This window comes from Oenanthe melanoleuca, chromosome 3, assembly GCF_029582105.1.
Source record: "Oenanthe melanoleuca isolate GR-GAL-2019-014 chromosome 3, OMel1.0, whole genome shotgun sequence".
Classification (NCBI taxonomy): domain Eukaryota; kingdom Metazoa; phylum Chordata; class Aves; order Passeriformes; family Muscicapidae; genus Oenanthe; species Oenanthe melanoleuca.
Window position 1 is genome coordinate 38,619,794 of NC_079336.1, and position 16,899 is coordinate 38,636,692.

At 41.3% G+C, this 16,899-nt stretch overlaps 1 protein-coding gene across 3 annotated transcripts; it reads right to left on the bottom strand.

Annotated features, from left to right (window-relative positions):
- Positions 1-6,560: 6,560 nt before the first annotated feature.
- Positions 6,561-14,017, bottom strand: COQ3 (coenzyme Q3, methyltransferase). Of its 3 annotated transcripts, none has more exons than XM_056488027.1 (7): positions 13,770-14,017; positions 12,896-13,019; positions 12,382-12,534; positions 12,119-12,218; positions 10,323-10,565; positions 8,965-9,124; positions 6,561-7,604 (listed from the first exon to the last, which is right to left on the bottom strand). In XM_056488027.1, exons 1-7 carry the CDS (start codon positions 13,864-13,866, stop codon positions 7,405-7,407), a joined length of 1,077 nt encoding a protein of 358 aa, XP_056344002.1. In that variant the 5' UTR covers positions 13,867-14,017; the 3' UTR covers positions 6,561-7,404. The 3 variants fall into 3 exon arrangements, with proteins under 3 accessions (XP_056344002.1, XP_056344000.1, XP_056344001.1); XM_056488025.1 differs by having other exon boundaries at positions 12,896-12,989; positions 13,770-13,900; XM_056488026.1 differs by having other exon boundaries at positions 12,896-12,993; positions 13,770-13,852.
- Positions 14,018-16,899: the final 2,882 nt, after the last annotated feature.

The window sequence follows — 16,899 nt, forward strand, 5'->3', positions numbered from 1 at the left end:
CAGGGCAGCTTGAGCTTCATAAACATATCTTTTTAATTATTCAGATAAAAATAACCAAGGTATAGATGCAAAACAGTAATGCTGTCTTTCAGTTTGAACTTAGAAAAGGAGTTAATGATACTTTAATGACATATAAAGGTACAAATGCATAGAAAATGCAGAACCTCAAGAATCTAAACTACTTCAGTGCTGTATGGTAGGGTCTGTATGTAAGTCTAGATTAAGTGCAATTCCAGAAGTTCTTCGGAATTTACTTTGCACTTGCTGGTAAACAAAACCACTTTTTAAGGCAACACATACCCTGAGACTGCCCTGGATGATGTAATTCAAGTTCCTTGCTTTCACGGGGGAGAAAAACAAAGGCTTTGCATGAAACCTCCTGCTTTCTGCAGGTGGAAGTACTCAGGCTGGTAGCTGAGTATAGCTGACTGCTAGTCAGCTGGCAGACCTACAGTCTCACAATTCTTTAGTTGTTTTTAATTTTACTACTCTTTTTACAAGCTTTTTGGACAACTGACAACCCCCGCAATGTCATGGGGACAGTTACATGATTTATAGTCAGGTCTTTAATATAAAACTTTCTCAATAGAAGAATAGTGTTGGGAACCTGCTACATACAGATTGCTTGCCTGATGCAGTGGTTCCAGTCTTTGCCCATTTATGAGTGGTCTCTGATTTACAGCATCCTCAGGAGAAGTAAGATTTGCAGTACATACTGCCGTGACCTGTTTGGCATCTCAGGTCATATTTAACTAATAATAGAGATGTATGAAGTTTCTGCAGACTTTCTTATACAGATTTCCTTTCCTTACCATGTTTACTTTTTTCAATATATCCATATGGTCTTCAGATTTTACCCTGCTAAGTAAGAATTGATGTTTTTTTGTGGGAAAATGAGTTGCCTCAATGCATCTGCCTTAAATTTGCTTGTAACTAGCCTAAAGTGGTAACAGAGGTAAAAGCACTGGCTGCTGCAGACACTGCAAAATGGAGCAATGTACCATTAAGGAAAACAATCCCTGCCAGTCCAGAGCAATAGGGCTACAAAATAGGAAGAGGAGATCGTTCCAGCATGACACATTTGGCTGCAAATAAACTCTCAGCTGAAAGCAGTGTGAATGGAATGAGAAGCTATGGAAACAGGGAGGAGGAGAGACCCTTCCAGAGGCTGTATTCCTAAGGCCAAGGCTATGTTTTCATCTCCCAGGAGCTCTGGAAATAAAGACAGATGGGAGAGACAGTGGCAGAGCCAATGGCCTGCAGTCTGCATCCTGCAAGAAGGTGAACTGTTGAGCATTGTAGAAGGTAGGAGGATTTTGGCTTATTATAAATCTGGTTCTGGAAAAAAATGCTTGTTAAATAATCCTGTAAACAGAAGCTCTTTTCTTATCCACAGGTAAGATTCAATAAGGGAGAGATGCTGCACAACACACATGGGAATGCTGTTCTGCCTAGACAGGCCAGGTAAAGTTTCTTTCATTACCTGCTATGAAGTAGCTTCCTTGCTTAGTTATCATTTCAAGGGACACTGTCTCATCTGATAACACCTTCAGAAACATTGGTGCCTTCATCTGGTGCCTCATGCTTCCTCTGGAGAAGGCAAAAAACAAGGTTTCTCCAGAGTACTTCGTCTTCAGCCATAGCAGTGTGACCCAAATCCTATCCTACACATAGATATTTCTTCTTAGCAGACACCTTTGGCTGACAGCTTTGGCAGGACTTTTCTTAGAATGGTGTGCTGAGAAATGCTGCTTCTGGTGATTCTAAATTCAAGGGGTCGTTTTTCCTGGCTGCAGAACAGAGGCCTCTGGACAAGACCATGATCAATATTCCAAAGCTTTGTGCTCTTGGGAGGTTAGATGGTTGTGTTGTTGGAATTGGGAGGGCTAAGAGGAAGGTCATGAACATGTACCTCTCTTTGACATCAAAAGCAATCTGGTAGTGCTTTGTTTAGAAAGAATAACGTAGGTGTTTACTGGTTTTTAACATCCCTGAGTGTGGGAGAGACACCGTGCTCAGTGTCGCTGCAGCAGTGGCAGGCACTGGGTGGCTGTGGATGTGCCATCCAGGTCAGGACCTCCTCAGTTACAGCTGGGGACCAAGGCAGGGAGCACCCTGAAGGGATCCCCCAGGGGCAGCCAGGTCCCATCAGTTTTGTAAAGCATAACTTGGAGGTGGATTGAGGAAGGCAAACTGCAGCAGCTGGAAGGCAAACTGGAAATGAAACCAAGCCCATGTTTCAGTGCTGGGGCTATGCTTCATCACAGGCCATTGGAGGTAAATGTGCTAATTTACATTTGAGTTGGATACATCCTTCTGAGGTATCCTTTATTGTGTGTTTTGTTTACTTCAATTGTTTTATGTTTGCAGGTTTTATGTGCATATTCTAACTCAGGAAAATAAGCACTGTATCATTTTCTCTATGTTCTACTATTGTAAGTTTTCATAATACAACCAGTATATAAGGTAATGTTAGCTATTCAACCTCCAAGTTATTTTGGGATTGTTTTTTGGTTTTGTTTGTTTGGGGTTTTTTTTAACATACCTCATGAGAATGCAACAAAGATTTCAGATTTATTAATGGAACACTAATGGTCATCACAATCCTTTTAGGAAGAAAAAAAATATTATATCTTTTTAGAACAAGTGAATATTGATCATATTGCTGAGATGACTCCATGGGGGAATACAAGTACAATAAAATGGAGATCTAAGTATAAATCCTGAATTCCTAATGCACTGAGAGGTGGCTGTAAGTCAAGACAGGTCAGGTGATTTTACAGGCTAGGTGAAATACCAGCCCTTGTAGCTAAAATATAACATGACATTTTATATTACCTCAGAAGAACACATGTCAATAAAAATAAAGTTTACTGTCAGCACAAACTTTGAGTGATTAGAATTTTGTCCTGTAACCTGGAGAACACCATGAATGAGACGTCTGCCTCCAACTCACGATTAGTAAGTCACCACCTTTCCTTCTAGGAGCTCAGCAAGGGTGTAGGCATCTGGAATGAGGCACTGGAGGTTAATGTGCAACAGCAAGTGGGAGGCCGTGCACACCTGAACTTCTATGCTTCAGTCTGGCACAGAGCCACTCTCCCAACCATCAGCAGGTCCTCATCAAAGAACAGACTGGAACCAGACTGCCTTCTATACCTCTACTTCACATTTCTTCTCTCCATCAGAACTGTACTTATCTTCCAGGCATTGCTCATACTCCTTCTATTTCTGGCTTTTCAATGCCCTCCCCCATTCCAGGTACTCCTGGGCACCTCTCAAACCCCTGCAAATACAGTATCAGCACCCACATAGTAATTCATGTTCTGTCTCACTTTTTCTTCTTCATTCTGCTTCATGAGGCTGTCTAATTACAGTGTCTTCTGACTAGTGAACTTCTAGACTGCATGGGATTATTCCTTTCAAGCTTTTATTAAGAGTGTATCGAAAATAAATTTGTTTGTTGCCTTTTTGTTTTTAATCAAAGCTGAGATTTCAACATAGTGAAAAACTTCTGAAGCCATTTTCAGAAAAACTTCCAACAAGATATTCTTATCTTAGCTCACAGCCGCTGCACAATTCCTTCCCCACTCCTTTCTCTCTTTTTTTTCCCATCCCTGAGGAACCTGACACAGGGTGTTAGTGGAAATTGTCAAGTCCTGCAAAAATGGCCATGAAATGTCACTGGACCAGAAAGGAACAATAGGCAATAAGATAATATAATGGAAAACATGGAAACTTCAAGTTGTATTTTTATTTAAAAAGGAGATTAAATGCAGATCTCCTCTGAGGCTCTCATACTACTCCAGCTGGGCTTGAGCACAATTAATATTTCAATTATAATCTGAATGTGCTGTTCCACAAGACAGGCTGAGGCAACCTAAAAGCCTACTGCCCCTCAAGGAGCTGTTCCATCTTCTCCCTGCCTCCATTGCTTACCTCCCAGATGGTACCAGTCCTCCACAGCGGGAAAATTCAGCCCTCTAAACAGCACAACCACCAGCAGCATCCCAGGGAAACATAACAAAAAAAAAAAAGAAAGCAAAAAAAATATTTACACCTCAGACAAGCAAAGAGCTGTGACTGGGACCATGTGGAGCAATGTGGGAGAGATGAAACAACACAACAAGCCAAACCACAGCTGAATAGCTGAGACCACCCAGAACACTATTGTTTGCTCTGCTGGATTCCTTTTATTTTTTCTTTCCTTTTGCAGGATCAGCTTCTTACTCTGATCTGTTTTGTTGCAGGAATAAATGGCTGGTAATAGGAGAGTCAAGGGTATATAACTAGAAATAAACACAGAGGCTGAAAAAGACCTAACCCCAAATAGAGTTTTTTCCCTATCTCAAGGCAAGAATCACTCTTGCCTCACCCCTAGTCCTGGGTACATGCTTGCTGAAATTACACTGCTTTTTTGACTTCCTACCACCTCTGTTCCTGTAAACACTGAAGCTGTGGCTCCATAAACAAGTTGCAAAGTGAAAGACAAAAGATTTGCAAATTTATTTGATTTAAATTCTGTCCATTTCAATAGCATCTATGAAATTTCTGCAGCAGCTAGGCTAAGAGAAGTGTTAAAAAGTCATTGGTTTCCTATGCACAGATTTAAAGAAAAAAGTTTCTGGAGCACAAGTGCATAGTACATATTCACTACAAAGTAGTGGATTTGATTACACTGTGCCAATTGCACATTTATGAACAAGGTAGGGATGTAAAACACCAAAACCAGTTCACAAGTGTAAGGTATTTTTGTACTGCTTGTTATCTCATTAAAATGATTTCTACCGCATTCTATAATTTCTGCATTAAAACAAGGTTGTTTTAAACAGAGGGATGAAATACAGCCAGAATAGTTAGGATAATCCCCAGGAAAAGAAAACTGAGGGGTAAGGACTGGAGATGGAGCATATCAGGACATCTGGAGACATACTACAGTTACAAGGAGCTGTTGAAGCAGTCCCAACTCATTTGTCCACACTGCTCTCAAAACTCTCCCAGATTGACAGGACTCCAATACACATGTAGGAGCAGATTAGGTGCTTGTGATAAGGTTTTTGTAAAAACCAAAGATATCCATGGATAACCAGGTCCATGTGCCTGTAGTTTAAATGCCAGCCATTGTTCATCAGACACAGGATCCCTCTTGTGAGCTTGGACAGAGAACCCAAGCAGCATCAATGCCTTTTTGTCCCATGTGCAATAGAAATGAGTGAAAAAAACCCAAAACACCCTTTCCCCAGGTGGTTCACAGTTAAATGAAAAACTACAAGGCAGTAAGAAGTAATTCACTTTAGAGTTGGACTTAATCCTTGTGCTTCCCTCTCAACTCAGAATATTCCGAATGATGGAAAACAGAAAGGATAAGACAGGGTAACAGCTAGTAGTCACACAAACATCTGGACTTAAGGCTCTTAAATAAAACAAAAATCAGCTCTTTGTATGTCAGTTTTATAACATTTTTATTTCACTTGACCCAAAACACTCTCAAAACAAATCAGTGGAGGAATGACCGTGCTCTTGGGGATGTTTCTTGTTGGCTACCTCAGGAGTCTGTCCAGACCTCAGTGCTTTTCAGAACTGCTGGCAAAATTTGAAACAAGAGTCATACAGTTGTAGTAACTTAGATTGATATTGTCAATTTGGTTAGGGGAACTCACTGGAGCCACATGGTTTAACATGCCTGAACACAGTTAGGAGGAAAGACCCACTGGTTCTCTCGACTCCACATTTTCTTCTAGCACCACTCCTCTCCTGTGCACCACACTGCACGCATGACCATTGGAGAAGAGACTCCTTTGCAAAAGAAAGGCAGACAGGGAATTATGTATTCCTTCTGTGGAAAGCATTAGAGAAACCATTAATGAAATGTTGCAGCCAGTTCCACTGCCATGCTTCAGAAACGTTTACCACAAAACTTTATGTGAACTCAAAAACTCACATGCAGCAGTAATAGCTGCAGAGATAATGTCAGATCACTTATCTAAGAGAAAATTAAGGAGTGACAACTCAAAACTGCAGCTCATAGAGGTACTTAAGTGTAAAAATGAGGATGCTAAAACATCACTGGTGAGGTTCCAAAGTTAAACAGCTTCAACTGGTGAACCTTTGGAACAATTTTACTGGTGTAGTGGCTTCTCCATCACTGAATGCTTAACATGATAATGAATCTTCTCAAAGCCAAGCTATAGCCCACAGAAATATCAAGCAGAACTTATTGTCATGGAAGCAATCACACCAGATTCTACTTCTTAATCTTTGTCAGCCATGAATTACTGTTATTTCCATTATAAATTAACTATATTCTTCTGGGCATCATCAAATCCATCAAGAAACTTGGATCTGAAGGCAACATGCAGATACAGCAAAGCAGGAAGAATGCAAATGCGTAAGAAACTAATTTAGCCCACCATCTCTACAGCAGGAGAAATGCACCAGCAACTAAAATGTAGAAAAAGGGGAAAAAAGTTTAGTTTTCACCCTGCAAACAACAACAAGACACTGTTCTAGCTGTGTACAAACTGAAAGTAAAAGGAGAAAGAAGGAAAGAGATGCAGTCATAGACACACACATGACATTTTATTTAGAAAGTTCTGTTTCATTGTAAATGACTTTTCCTTACCAGGGTGCTAGAACATTAAGAATAAATAGGTATGGCACTGCAGTTATTGGACAAACTGCTAATATGTCATTCTTCTAGCATGGAGCTCTGGTTGCTTAGTAAAATTTTACCTGCAGCCTCTCTTTATTTGGGCAGAGGGAGAAAGTTGAATAATAGGCACAGATACAAATATCTTTATGGTGAAGGGGCTTTGATAGGTGAGGCACTCTGGTCTCAGAGACACTTCTTCCACTTCAGTTACTTCATGTCAACTGCGGAAACAGCAGGACTCAATAGTAAAGGTTTGCTATTTTGTTTCCCCTACTCAGGAGAAAGGTGTATTACAGAAAAAAGTGTTTGTAGATCTTAAGTGTTTCATATATTTTTACAGAGTTGAGTATTTTAAATACTTAAGGCATTTTATTTACTGTACAGCATCGCGGTTTTTAACTCACTCTACATCTATGCCATTATTCTATGGAGATCTGAGTCCCAGCAGGACTGAAAACGCCACCACATAATAAAGCTTCCTCCAAGCTACCAACAATAATTTGCATTTCCCCATCCAACAATTTGAAACTCCTTTCTCATGAAAATACATATTCTTTAAAAGCTTTGCTCATTTCAATCATAAAAGATTCCTGAGATAGTGAGCACTTGATTTTTTTGAGACCCTGAATATTTGGCCAAAACAGCACAAGTATTATTGATGCAAACAGGAAGCTTGTTGTTAGCAAAGGTTTTATTGTGTCCATCTGAGCAGAAGCTCATTTTCTGTTCTGGTGACAGTCCATCACCACACGTCAGACAGTGCTGTCTGGGACAGTGCCAGCTGTGCCAGCTGTGGCTGCATGCTGCTGGGTGTCTGTGGTGTGTGACTGTGCCTGAGCCCCAGACTTCACTGCGTGCACTGCGTAGTTCAGGCTCGTGCTCTGCGTCCAGCTCCAGGAGCCCGAGAGCGGATTATACAACATCCCACTCACCGTCTTGACTGAAAAGCCATCTAGGAGAGAAAGAAGCCATGTAAAGCAACTGAGGTTCTTAAATATTGTAAGTCACTGCAACATCAAGCTCTTTAGAACAGCAAGTCTGAAACATGTTTCTTCATCTGGGCTGGGGAGGAAGGTAGCTTTGTCAGACACCCCCACATGCAGTGCCACTGGCATCGCTGGTGACAGCAGGTCCTGCAGCTACAGGGCTCTGCTGAAACTCCAGCCTCACACCTCCTCATCTGCCTGACTGGTAATGTTTTCTGTAGGTGGAGACGTGCTTCAGGTAGACATCACACGCTCCAAGATCAAAATCTGAACACATCTTTGCAAGCATACCTCAGATTCTCTTCAGGAATGGAGAAGTGTAAGAAGAAGGCACATGAATGCCATCAAGGACTCGTGATTTATCAGTCCCGGCTGAGCAGCACTCAGTTCACTGCATGGATCTGCTGTGTCCCAGCAGGATACAGGGTGGAAGGCAGAAAACAAACACCCTATCAAAACAAATCACTCCACTGCACCTGCTTCTCCTTTCAAAGGAAGAACTAAAAGAACCACCAGTATGTGAACCAGTATTAGTCATATTCCTTATGGCATTACTGCAAAGTGCCAGGAAAAGACCTTGCCAAGAAAACAGCTCCACTCATACTTCAGCTTCTTTGCAATGAACTAGAGCAAAGTGAAATATTTGGTGAGAGGTTTTAAAACATATGTGGTGAAGGAGGGCAATGGGCAGAAGTCTTCCCAGCTCAGTGCTTTGTCTATTTTAAAAGCAATCAGACCAGGGTAATTTAATTAGAAATAATTAAAATCAGTATCACAGAGTTTCTCAGGAACAGGCTTACGAATTTGTGGTAGGTTTGATCTTCATATTTTGGAAGAAATCTTTTAGTAACGTAATATGAATAGAGAACATGGAGCAGCAAGCCAAAAATACAAACGCCTCCTCCCAAAGTAAAGGCAACAAACAATGCAGTGGCAGAAGTGCAGCCCCAGAGTGCCAACACAGTTATTTCCTCAAACCTGACCTAGAGCTTATGAACCACTTCAGAGCATACATTCTGTCACCAGAACACAATGGAAAACACTGGAATTTTTTATTTAGGCTATTAAACAGAGGGCAGCTGCAACAGTGATTTTGTTCAAGCAATCACTGCATTATTAGGATTCCATTTAATTTATTTTATGCAAAATCCAGTAAGCAGCAGTGTCATTAAACCAGGAACAAAACTCTTCATATACGACTGTTAAGTCAAGCAGGAAAAGCTGTGTATTGTTGCTAGCACTCACCCCACCTAACTTATCCCTTTGCCATTTCTACAGGGACCATTTGGATATCTCTGCATTCCCACCATCTGGCATGAAACTTACTTGATTCCAGGAGGTGCTCCAGCTCTTCAGGGGGAACAAATTTCTCCCATTCATGTGTTCCTTCTGGTACAATCCCCATTATTTTTTCTGCAACCACAATTCCCAGGACATAGGACAATTGTGTTCTATTGATTGTCGTAATGAATAAAGAACCTTCAGGCTAATTAAAATATTAAAATGTTCAATTAGAAGAGTATCTTAGTTTTTTAAATTGTAAATTTAATCACATTAAGACAAATAATTTGTCCATGTCAAAGTCTACACAACGCAAGAGTAAGAAGTAATTTCACCAGAATATATATTTATAACGTTTTAATACAAGAAAGAATATAATGTACTAACAGTATGTCTAAGGAATCTTCGAAGAATCAACACAATAAGGTCTTGGGTGGCCTAAAAACTATTCCCTAGCCCAAAAAACACCTAGAAAAGTCACTTTTAATATTTTCTGCTCAGGAAATGGATAAATAAAAGGTATTAAAGCATGTACAATATCTATTGTTAAAAACAAACAAACCAAAAAAAACCCCAAAAAAACCAACAAAGCAAAAAACCAAAATAAACCCACAAACCGCTTTTTTAATTGCGACCAAAGTAAAATGTGAAATGCTTCCTCAATTTTTCAGACTGCTGAATTCCATGCCATGCTTGTTTTCATAATTACATGGGCAAAGAAATAAAGCTAGAAACAAATTCTAAGTCGTTAAAGGATTGTTGGAAATAAGGGATAATTTTTTCATCCCTAGCAGGCTAAAAATTAGTAGTGCATTCCATTGAAATAATTTGTATTCCTTCTGATGACCAGAAAGATAAAGATATTAAACAGCTCCCACTTGTGTGCTGAGCCTACCATCCTTCTTTGCAAATGAACTAGTATCAAGATGAATAACCACTTGATTATCTCCAAAGCTTAACTAGGAACCTTTAAAAGCTCATCTGAAGTGATGCTAGTGCTGGGATAAAACCTTGTGTCAGAAACATCATTACAGAGTTCCTATGCAGTCTGAGCCACAGCTGTCCATCAACAGCAGCAACAGCAGCACTGCCACATATCCTCTCACCTGAGTGAAATCAGATGCACCCAGATTTCTTAAGGTCCTGATTCAATGCAAACCTGCAATACTAGGTAATGCCTTAACATTTTCCTGAGGCTAATTTGGGGAAATAAATCTCCCCTAACTGTGGTTACTGAATTTGGGAAGATATATTTGCATCATGGCAGAATGGAAGGTACTTCCAGAATATGCTTCTGACTTAGTGGAGAAATGTGTGTAGATGTGTTTTCACACTCCTTTTAAAAAAACTCAAAAATAAAAGAGAATAAATATTCCCAATAATGAAAGCAAAAACTGTCTTACCTTTAACACCTGAGAGCAACACTTGATAAACATTTCAAGGTCAGCCACATGCTCCACTACTTCAGAAGCTACAATTACATCAAAGGTTTCCATAGACTCCTCCACAATCTCCTCCAGTGAACTGGACTTGTACTGTATTCTCTTGGCCAGCACTGGATCAAATGACTTGTGCTGATCTGCTGTTCTAATGTTGTCCTCCACAGGATCAATTCCAGTAACTGAAGCTCCCAGTCTACCTAAAGGCTAATAAAAAAGAGTGTAATTTATTCTCTGCATGAAAACAATTTACTTAGAGGTTTCTGAAACTTTGCAATATATATACAAGATGCAGAAAGTATCAACACAAGACAAACAACAGTAAATGATGAGCTCTGATCCAGCAGTTTTATTTAAAATGCTTATTAAAGCAAAAACACCCTTAGATTTGGGAAAGGTGGTGTTAATTTTCTTTTAAAATTATATACTGGACTATGCACACATCTAAATCATGTTTTAGAATAATTTGTTCTCAATCCATTTTGTTACACCAAATAAAGATTTCTTCCACTACTACTCTCTGATAGAAGAAAAACAAAGGGGGAAAATCAACACAGTAATTAAAGGGGGGAAAACAATTCTGTATTTAATTACTGTCATTACTTTCTTCAACATCCACCTGTAATGGTAAATCCTCATATCTTTTTAATGGTTACTTAATATATTATTATCTCTGTGACTTTCTCACTGCTGAGAACTAAACACTGATGTTTACTAGGATAACATCAGCCTTGGCTGTCACTCAGGTTTCTCCAGTGTCTTCTTACTCCAAGGTTAACACCTTAGTCATCACCTCTTCTGAAACTGAAACAGGCTGCAGAACATGACCACATGTATGATATTCCAACCTGAAATTCACCGGTTGTTCAGCCTGAGAAGGTGATGCAGCACACTGGCTTTGCCAGCATTGTTGGAGAGATCCTTTTCACAAGACTACAAGATTTTGCTCAAAAGAGGAGAAAAAACAAAGAAAGAAAACATGGGAGAGACTCAGTTGCTTTGTAACACCTCGCTTCAGATACTGATGAAGTTTCCAAAGTCAGCCAGATGTGTAACCCTAAATTCACAAACCACCCCTAGTCTATTGATGGGACACAGCACTGTTTGGAGCTTCTGTGAACAGTGTTCCACCACAAACAGTAACTTCTCAGTCCCAAGTTTCTGCAGACTTCTCTGGAAGCCCCTGTACCACAGCAATCTCTACTGACACAGGAGAGGTATTATTTGGGTGCTTGATGTTATTCCATGCATTTCCCATGAGATCAAATCAAAGGCAAGGATCCCCACCCCCATGTGAAACACTGCAGACAAGCAGTTCAAATAAATAAATGTGTAAGGACAAGTTTATAACAAAAATTATTTCTTTGGTAATGAGGATGTCATGATTCCAAGTATTCTTGCCTAGATTCATACAGTGAAAAAAAGAATAAAGAAAGAAATATTCAAGGACTTTTTCATCATTCTTCCCCTTTCCTTTACTCTACAGTGCTTGAAATCTTATTTTCATGATTTAGAACCTCAGAATTTTAGAATTTCTCATTACCAACTCCCTCATTCTCTGTAAACCACCACCACTATGCTAACCAAATACTCTATGGGTTTTTTTCGTAAGAGTGCACTGCACTCTACTCGGTAACTAACATATCATAGAAGAGAAAGGGTCCTCCTTGGAGGATAAGAAACTAAGCAGTGTAATAAGTACAACAATTCAAACACCTTGCACACCTTTTAATAAGAAAACACAGAGCACTGTTCCTTACCTCACTCAGCAGTCCTCCGCCACAGCCCACATCAAGAATCTTGATTCCAGAAAGTGGATTTCCCAGATGATAATTACTACTCATGCTCAACAGAGTATCTCTGAAAGAAAAAGGATGTGACTAAGGTCAAACCCACAAGGTGCTTTAGTAGATGCAATATGTAGTTATCTTAAGTACTGGTAATTGGGTTTTTTTTTTACAACTTTTTCTGAGGTCACGCAGGAATAGTTCATATAAAAAAAAATCCGACTTCAAAACCATACCTAATAAATGGCACTCTAATATCATTCATAGAATGAAGGGCTGCATATTCTCCTTCTTCATCCCACCACTTATGTGCAAGGAGCTGGAATTTTTTAATTTCATTTGAATCCACTGATGAGTGTGAAGTGCTGAAAGGTCTCTTCACAGTGAACCTAAATAATGAAAGCTAAATGTCATTAAATCAATACTAATATTCATGTCAGCTGAAATATGGGAAAAACAAATACTGAATTGGAAAATGCAAAAAGGTAAAACTCATGTTTCTTTAGAAATTCTAGTTATACTTGTTTAGTAGCACACAGATATTATACACTGCATGGGTGACATATCTTCCCAAACAGATGGCTGCATGCCTGTAATTTTTAAGTTGGCAACTGGTAAAACAAGAACAGGCCACATCAAATGTGTGAGATATAAAAATGGCTCCATGCAACACTGTCACCAAGTCAAATTAAATTGTTACAGAAAAGGGTAGGCCTTATCACACAGGGTTATTTTAGATCCAATACTTACATATTGCTTTTCATTTCAATTAGACAGACAGCTAAGGTACTACTGGATTTCAGTTGTCTTTTCCTGTCGTAGTCCTGAAGGGCACCTCTCAGACCTGTCTGAAAAGACAGATCAGCATGGTCATCTGCATAAATAAAAGACAACCAAATGGAAAACATCAGCTTTACAAGAAATCAGAGGCAAAACACGTAGTTGTAAGAGTGCTGCTCTAGCAAAATACTAACCATGCAAATCTTTGCACATTTGCTCACTGTTGTACTTATGGAGTTAGAGATTAAATAAAAGAACGTATGCTAGTTCACCACCCCTCTACTCCACAAATTATGTACAATGCCACGTTCAGAGACTGAATGGAAAAGAGATTTTTATGCAACTGAAATGTTTCCGTTCGTGTGAATTTCCCGAAAATGTTTAGCTGGGCACACACATAACACGCTCAGCAGCGCTAGGTATATTATGTGTTAGAATGAGACGTACACAGCTGCACACTCATTTTGCATTGTACGAAAAAACCCTCACGGGCGGTGCACAGGCAGGCCAGGGATAATACCCTGCAGTTGTTCTCCACTCCAGCCTAGCAGGGCTCTCCCGAGCACGGCGAACGCTCGCCCCCATCCCGCTGCTGCCCGGCCACCGACAGCCCCCGACTGACAGCACGGCCTCACTGCGCCCAGAGTAAACCACCCCCTGATGATGTTAGACCGCAGTGAGCGGTGGAGCGGTCTAGACAGCTCTGGACCGCACAGGAGGGGACAGGGGAACAGCATCTTCCCGACGGGAGGATTGCGGGCCCGGCTGTGAGGGAGCCGGCCAAGCCGAGCCCCGTCACGCCGCCCGTGCCGCCCGCCCAGCGCCGCCGCCCAGGCCCGCTCACCGCCCGCAGCCCCCGGCAGCGCGGCCGCCGCCCGCCGGCGCCGCAGGGCGCGGCTGAGGGCTCGGCTGAGGGCTCGGGCCGCCCCGCCGCCCCACATGGCCGCGGCCGCCGCTCTCGCCCCGCCCCGGTCCGCGGCCGCCGGTGCCGGCTGCCCCGCGCGCGTGCGCCGGGAAGGTTCCGCCCGGCGCTGGGGCCGTGCGAGTGCCAGCCCCTGCGGTGGCACTTGTGGCCCGGGCTTCACCCGGAGCAACGCTGCTTAAATGTGTGCCCCCTCATTCCCGTGTCTGGGAACTCGAAACGACCCGCAAGCAGAGGCTCCTTCGGACGGCACAGCGACGAGCCCACAGCTCTCAGTCCGTTCCGTTACCGAGAAACACAGCGGGCTTGCAGGGCGCGGCACAAAGTCCAGGAGTCCTGGCTCCGGGGCGGGCTCAGCAGGCGGCGATCCCGGCAGGCGGCACTGCGGCCTGCGGCAGAACTGTGGGCCCCGGCTGGCCGGGCCCGGGGCAGGCTCCTCACGGAGCCACCCAAGCTGCCGTGCTGCTGCCTCTCTCAGGCTGCCTGTCACGGTTTGCAGATGAGGTCCAGGCTGTGGCGCAGGAAGGTGAAGGCTGCCTTCCTTCCCGGCTCCCTCGCAGGCACTGCTGCCCAGGGCCCCGAACTGAGGTTCAGAACAGTCCTGGCAGTTCAGGGCTGATACACACACAAATGGAAAGGAATTAAGCCAGTTCTATAAGATCAGTTTTATGACACTTTATTGAGCTGCAGGTCCAACAAGAATGCCCATGAAAACCAAAGCTGTGTGGAAGGTAGCAGTGCAGAGCAAGGCAAAGGTAAGCCGTGAAAGCAGAGCTGGCAGTGCTCCCGTGCCTGCCAGGCAGATGGTCACCGGATGGGTTGTTCCTGCCTGGCTGTGCAGATGCTGGCATCTGAAGGCAGGAGGCACGGCCAGCACAAAGCCAAGGGCCGAAGCATCCTCCAGGCTGCAGGAAATTTGTAGTAGTATAACCAGTCTTGGCTTCACTTCCCTCTAGTGCCAGCCTGCTTTATGAAGTGACCTTGCTTGGTACTACAACCCTTACTGCTTGAAATCTGCCTGTTTACAGGTCTCCTGTAAATACAGTATAATTCATGTAGTAGTTAAAGTTTTGATTATTTTCTTTTTAAAGCTAAATAAGGAATGCTGTAAGGGCTCAAAAAAGCTTGTCTTGACAGCAATTAAATATATGGCAGACCTGCTTAGTATGTCCCTGCCTCACTTTTCTACTCACCTGTTTTCTTATCCAACAAAGCTTATAGTGCACTGAGTTACGAGCCATTAGTAACATCTCAGAGCTGCTGAAAAAACGAGAGCTCCAACAAATCCTTTATGCTAGGATAGTCTCCTTTAAGAGACAAAACTAAGCCTTCCTTCAAAGCATGCATCCACATATTATTCAACTTTATTACTTGTCATTCATTTAGCAAATGCAAAATCTGAGCAAGAGGGCCAAACCTTACGTTGCCATTACTTTTATATTTGTGATTTTAAAATTGGTTACAAGCAAGTAAACACATGCATACTTGGCAACGTATTCTACTGAACAAGACAAGCTTGTTTGAAACTAGAAGTAGCTATTCCATGAGACAGACCTCAAGTACATATCAGAATTTTTGTTATTGTGCCATATTTCAAAACACATGTAATTGCTCAATCTTTAAAATCAGAATATTTACTCAACTACTCTTTTTTGGCCTATCCATGGCCACAGCTAATTCCTGTTCTTACATAGTTTAGTGGGCACCTTGGAGCACAAATGGATATTGGCTTGGTTGAATTCACTTTCTGAACAATTTCTATGGAAATCATTGTTCATTTGATTCAACACCATCCCTTATTTATTAGAGAAGTTTTCAAGGGAAATGCCTCCAAATGTCATGTTCCTGCACAACATTCACAATCCTATGTATTGCTTTCCTGCAGTGCACTGAAGTGTTTTTTGCAGCATTAATTTAAAAATTATACATTCCCATTTCTGTATGTATTTGCACATTTTAGGATCACTTCAGATGTATGGAATTAAAACAGCAGTTGTTATTTCATCCTCTTCTGGTGAAAGACATTCCTAAGGGGAGTTTCCAAAGCCCAAAGAAGTTTAGTGTAATGCTGACAAGAGTACTGGTGTGTATTTAATTACTGAGTGATGAGTAGGCCGCTATAGTAAGATTTCTGAAACAGTTAAATACAGAGATCGTATGCTCTTTTTATTGGCATACAGTCACTACCCATATAAGTGCATTTGTGTCAAAAAAATAATTTTCATATTTACAGGAAGTGACAGAATTCCAGTTGTTGGCAGAGTATAGAAAGCTTTTCATACACACTCTTTTTTATTATTAGACAGAGAATATAAAATCTGAATTGAAAATCAAATCCAATGCATCCTGGAAACTGTATTCCTCAACAGCTTTTCTTAAGCTTATTTCTAGTTTCTTTCTGTCCCTGACAAGATATCCTTCTAGGACATCTAACTGCTATGCTGCCTACTTTCCAAAAAGTCCTCACTCTTACCCAGAGCCAGGAGTGTAGTGAGATTAGATCAATACATCGTTATTTATATTCCTACCAATGCAATTAAAAGTTGTGTGTTGTAAATTATGCCTTATTTTGCTGATAAATATGACTGCTTACTGTATGTGAAAGATATAATTGAGGGGGGTGTTATAATTTATAACTGATTATTTATCTGTAACAGTGTTTTGATAAACATGCATGTATTCACTAGCAATTAGCTTGCTTATTAAACACATAGTTAAAATGCACTTATTTGCACTGAAGCAGTTTATTTCTACATCTTATTTATGAAAAAATTACAGTGGTAAAAAGCTGCATAGCTGAATTCTGATTTAGTTAAATGGATTAATCTGTTCATGAAGACATGCTTTGCAAGCTGCCTGTACTACTAAAAGTTTTTCTTAGAAGATACAGCCAATCAAAGAGAACTTACTTTGATGTTAAGCCTTTTACCTTTTTTACAGCTGGTGTCATACCAGACCTTTTAGGCACAAATTGCTCCCTGATTTTATGTTCTTCTGTAACAGTTACTGGCCTAGAGTTGGGGATTGTCGGTTTGTTTTTTAACCTGTATTA

Bases quoted from the DNA above. Each gene is read 5' to 3' on its own strand.
- COQ3 (XM_056488027.1), bottom strand. From the start codon at position 13,866: ATGTGGGGCGGCGGGGCGGCCCGAGCCCTCAGCCGAGCCCTCAGCCGC. The intron at 12,535-12,895 runs GTAAGTATTGGA...TTCATTATTTAG, and splicing joins ATTGAAATGAAAAGCAATAT to GTTCACTGTGAAGAGACCTT. The intron at 10,566-12,118 runs GTAAGGAACAGT...CTTTTTTATTAG, and splicing joins GCGGAGGACTGCTGAGTGAG to CCTTTAGGTAGACTGGGAGC.